General features: G+C 36.9%; 1 protein-coding gene across 1 annotated transcript; it reads right to left on the bottom strand.

Moving 5' to 3' along the window:
- Positions 1–2,355: 2,355 nt before the first annotated feature.
- LOC130506541 (uncharacterized) lies at positions 2,356–5,223 on the bottom strand. The gene is made up of 2 exons (XM_057001225.1): positions 2,760–5,223; positions 2,356–2,658 (listed from the first exon to the last, which is right to left on the bottom strand). Exons 1-2 carry the CDS (start codon positions 3,907–3,909, stop codon positions 2,372–2,374), a joined length of 1,437 nt encoding a protein of 478 aa, XP_056857205.1. The 5' UTR covers positions 3,910–5,223; the 3' UTR covers positions 2,356–2,371.
- Between the last annotated feature and the right edge of the window lie 141 nt (positions 5,224–5,364).

Raw genomic sequence — 5,364 nt, forward strand, 5'->3', positions numbered from 1 at the left:
AGTGTGAGGTTGTATATATAACTTACGAAGGTCTCGCAATTTCCTCGTAGAGTTACGAGGAATTAAAGAGGTCCGTCTTTCTGTTCCTCGTAAAAACCTCGTAACTTTACGAGGAAATTGCGAGGCCCGTCCCAAATCAAACGAAGAAATAGCGAGGCCCGTGTTTCTATTCCTCGTAAAAGCCTCGTAGATTACGAGTTTTTAACGAGGAAATTTCTAAACCTCTAAAATCGAAACCCCAAACCCTAAACCCCATCTTTCTTATATTTTACCTCAAAATATATCTTCCTTTTAACCTCAATATCTTCTTAACATTTCAAACCTCAAAATTTAAAACCACAATTATTTAAACTTCTAATATCAACCTGTTCTTTCTAATATAAACTTATACAAAATCAAATTTTTTATTTAAATTTTTTATTTTGCAACAAAAATATAATCTTTTGAAGATTTGAAAATATAATCTTTTCAAAATTATAAAATTATTAATGGGGTTTGGAGTTTAGGATTTAGAAAAAATAGATAAGAAAGATGGGGTTTGGGGTTTAGGGTTTAGGGGTTTAGACAATAAATATCGTCAAAACCTCGTAAACCCACGAGGAAATAACGAGAAAAAAAAACAGAAAGCCTCTGTAATTCCACGTAAGCTTACGAGGTCTTTACGACGATTCTGTCTTACGTGGAATTAACGAGGCCCGCGTTTTTTTTTTCTATTTTTCTCGTTATTTCGTCGTAAACTACGAGGAATTAACGAGGTTTGCTTTCTAAACCTCTAAAATCAAAAACCCCAAACCTTAAACCCCATCTTTCTTATATTCTACTTCATATATTCATAACATATCTTCCTTTTAACCTCAATATTCTTAACATTTCAAACCTCAAAATTTATAACCACAATTCTTTAACTTCTAATATCAATCTCTTCTTTCTAATATAAACTTATACAAAATCACATTATTTATTTAAATTTTTTATCCTGCAACAAAAATATAATCCTTTGAAGATTTGAAAATATAATCATTTGAAGATTTGAAAATATAATCATTTGAAGATTTGAAAATATAATCATTTGAAGATTTGAAAATATAATCTTTTGAAGATTTGAAAATATAATCTTTTGAAAATTATAAAATTATTAATGGGGTTTGGAGTTTGGGATTTAGACAAAATAGATAAGAAAGATGGGGTTTGGGGTTTAGGGTTTAGGGGTTTAGACAACATATCTCGTTAAAACCTCGTAAACCCACGAGGAAATAACGAGGAAATAAAAAAAAACAGAAAGCCTCGGTAATTCCACGTAAGCTTACGAAGTCTTTACGACGATTCTGTCTTACGTGGAATTAACGAGGCCCGCGTTTTTTTTTTCTATTTTCCTCGTTATTTCGTCGTAAACTACGAGGAATTAACGAGGTTTGCTTTCTAAACGTCTAAAATCAAAAACCCCAAACCACAAACACCATCTTTCCTATCTTCTACTCTTCATATTCCAATCCCAAACCTCAATCTTTTATTTTTCATTCATAACCTCAAACCTCAATATATTTTTTTCTTTATAAACATTCCCAAATTCTTTATAAACATTCCCAAATTCTTATAATCTCAATACATTAAATAGTTTTTCATGATTAAAATAATCGAATCACATGCATTAAGTCTGAAAATCAATCATATTAAAACACAAATACATCAATCGGATACATTTTCGTCATCACTAGAAACATCATCATTTTCATTAAACTCGTCTTCAACAGCTTCGTCTGTGCCATCGTCGGTAAGATCTTCATACTCATGATTATGCGGATCAATGAGAAGAATGTGATCAATTTGTTGTTCAGGTTCCTCGACTTCATTTATCTGTTCTTCTTGCAATGGTGGTTCTTCTCCACTAATGATTCGTCCTCGAGGTGTAACTTTGATCACGGATAACCAATTTATTCCCGATTCTCTCATCCGAGGGTATGGAAGGTAGCTAACTTGATCTGCTTGTGAAGCTAAGATGAAAGGCTCGAATTTGTTGTACCTGAAAAATAAAGAAAACATAGAAGTAAGCTTATTCTGCTCATGTATGCCAAATAAAGAATTTGTTGTACCTTCGTCCACCATTGACATCAACTACACCGAATTTGTTAAACTGAACACCTCTGTTGACGACGGGGTCGAACCACTCACATTTGAAGAGGACGCATTTCACTCGACCACCAAACCTCTTTTGATTTCCCACCCAGTCGCCCAATCTGGCTAAAGATGTCTGGAACACCAGCAACTGCATATGTTGGCGCGACACCACCATCATCATATCTCCTTGGAGCTCTTTTCCGGGTACGTACTTTTGACGCAAAGTAGTACGATGTGAAGTGAGAAGTTTCTTCCGTCAAACTTCCAGAATTATAGAACCTTCAACCTTTGCAAGGTTCTTTGCTTTTCCCTTCAAATATTTCATGGCTCGCTCATACTGATACATCCATCCGTAATGTACAGGTCCACGAAGCAATGCCTCATATGGGAGGTGCACAGCTAGATGCTCTATGACGTCAAAAAACCCAGGAGGAAATATCTTCTCCAAGTTGCACAATAAGATGGGAATGTTCTCTTGAAGCTGTTCCACGACTTCTACTTTAAGAGTGCGGGTGCTCAGATCCCTGAAAAATGCTCCAATGCCTTGTATATTCCAAAAACAATTATATACATTATTAGTCATATATTATTTCAAACTAAATCATTATATATAAAATTACTGAAATATATAATATATATAGTACCTGCAAGTGCTTCATGTACGTTTGTAGGAAGTAGCTCCGCAAAAGCAAAGGGAAGTAGTCGTTGCATAAAGACATGACAGTCATGACTCTTCATCCCGGAGAACTTTTGACCCTTTTCAACGCATCTAGACAGATTTGAAACATACCCATCGGGGAATTTCACTTCTGATGCTACCCAGTTGAACAACACCGACTTTTTTTCTGAAGACAATCTGAATATCGGAACAGGAACTTGCCCATTGCTGTTTATATGTAACTCACTTTTTGAGCAAATATCCGGCAAGTCTAACCTCGATTTTATGTTGTCTTTTGTCTTCCCCGGGACATTCAATATTGTATTCATGATGTTCTCAAAGAAATTCTTCTCTATATGCATCACATCGAGGTTGTGGCGCAGAAGAAGATCCTTCCAATATGGCAACTCCCAAAATATACTCTTCTTGTGCCAGTTGTGATGAACACCATAAGAATCAGGCATATTAGGGGGGACATGCCAATTACCACCACGAGGAACTGTTTCCAAAGCTCCATAGTAATCGAGTTGCTTTTCAGTTTCTTCTCCAGTTAAATATGGAGGAGGAGTGTCTCTTACAACTTTTTTGTGCCTAAACAATGTCTTGTTTCTTCGGTACGGATGGCCAATGGGAAGAAATCGACGATGACAATCGAACCAACTTGTCTTCCTTCCATTCTTCAGTTGAAACGCATCTGTCGCTCCATTACAATATGGACAAGCTAATCTCCCATGTGTAGTCCATCCCGACAACATCCCATAGGCAGGAAAGTCACTTATGGTCCACAAAAGCATCGCTCGCATCGTGAAATTCGTCTTCGTTGAGCAGTCATACGTCCTCACCCCAGTTGACCACAAATCCTTCAACTCTTTTATCAGGGGTTGCAGGAAAACATCCAGCGACCTTTTAGGATGTTTTGGACCAGGTATTAATATGGTCAAGAATAGCAACTCCCGTTGCGTGCACATCTCTGGTGGCAGGTTGTATGGCGTAAGAAAGACTGGCCACAATGAATATTGTCTCCCTGACATTCCGAATGGACTAAATCCATCTGTGCATAATCCGAGATACACATTCCGGATATTGCTAGCGAATTCCGGATATACTTTTGTTAAAATATTTCCAGGCTCTTGCATCTGATGGATGTGTCATCTCACCATCCGTCTGAGTATGCTCGGCATGCCATCTCATCTTTCCGGCAGTCTGCTTTGATTGGTACAATCTTTTCAATCTGTCTGTAATTGGTAGGTACCACATCCTTTGGTACGGTACCCTATTACGTCCCCGTCCTTGCGGCTTGAATCGTGGCTTCTTGCAGAATCGACATTCTTCTAACTTCTCATCATTTCCCAAGTAGATCATGCAGTTGTCGATGCAAACATCTATCATCTCCGAAGGCAACCCAAGACTATAAACCAGTTTCTGAATCTCATAATAAGAATCAACAGACACATTGCCTTCCGGCAAATAATCTTTAAACAAGTCTGCCCATTCATTCATGCAAATTTCAGGTAGATTGTGATCAGTTTTAATATTCATCATTCTAGCAGCCAACGACAATTTAGAGAGACCTTCTCTACAACCACTGTAAAGTGGTTGATTCGCCGCATTTAACATTTCATAAAACTTTTTTGCATCTATGTTAGGTTCTTCATCTTCATCATGAGCTACGAATGCATCAGTTACCATATCATGAACCCTATCAAAATCTACCATCTGCTCCTTCTGATGGTAACTATGTTCATTATGCAAATGATGAGCAACCGGTTCTTCCTGAAAATTGCTATTACTACTACTAGCTTCATTCTGATCATAATTATTATAACCTTCTCCATGTTGAAACCAGATATAGTAATTTGGCGTGAAACCTCTATTTATTAAATGCTTCCAAACATTTTTACGATTTGTCAATTTCGAATTGTTGCATTTCCGACATGGACAGAACATCTTACCGCTTTCTAGGGCGAGCGGTGTGGAATCTGCTTGATGCATAAATGTCTCCATTCCCGCAATGTATTCTTTCGTCACTCTCCCGTTAGCATCTCTATGCATATACATCCAGCTCCGCAACTCGTAGACATTCCCGGAGCCTGACATTTTTTTCTTTTCACTTTTTTTTTTGTTTTTGTTGGTGTGTTTAAAATGATGTTGAAACTTCCATATTTATAGAAAATTTTCGAATCTGGTAGTTGAAGTTTTGCGATGAATTTGCGAGGAATAAGTAGGTAGAAAAAAAAAACGTGTTTTAAAATTCCTCGTTAAGTTCACGTAAAGTATTTCCTCGTAAAGAAGACGCGAATTTACGTGGGTTTTACGAGGAAAGTATATTTTCTCATTTCCTCGTAAAGATGATGCAAGGTTTACGTGGTGTTTACGAGGAAAGTGTATTTCCTCGTTAAAACCATGTAATGTTACGATGGTTTTACGACGAAATGTTTTCTTCGTTACTTTACGAGGAAATAACGACGTTTTGTTCTTTTTTTGTAAATTCCTCGTAAACTCGTCGTAAAATTACGAGGATCATATTTCCTCGTTAATTTTCCTCGCCAAAGTGTTGTTTTCTTGTAGTGTCTTTACTCGCATAGTATAGT

This window comes from Raphanus sativus, unplaced genomic scaffold (genome assembly GCF_000801105.2).
Source record: "Raphanus sativus cultivar WK10039 unplaced genomic scaffold, ASM80110v3 Scaffold3381, whole genome shotgun sequence".
NCBI classification, from domain to species: Eukaryota; Viridiplantae; Streptophyta; class Magnoliopsida; order Brassicales; family Brassicaceae; genus Raphanus; species Raphanus sativus.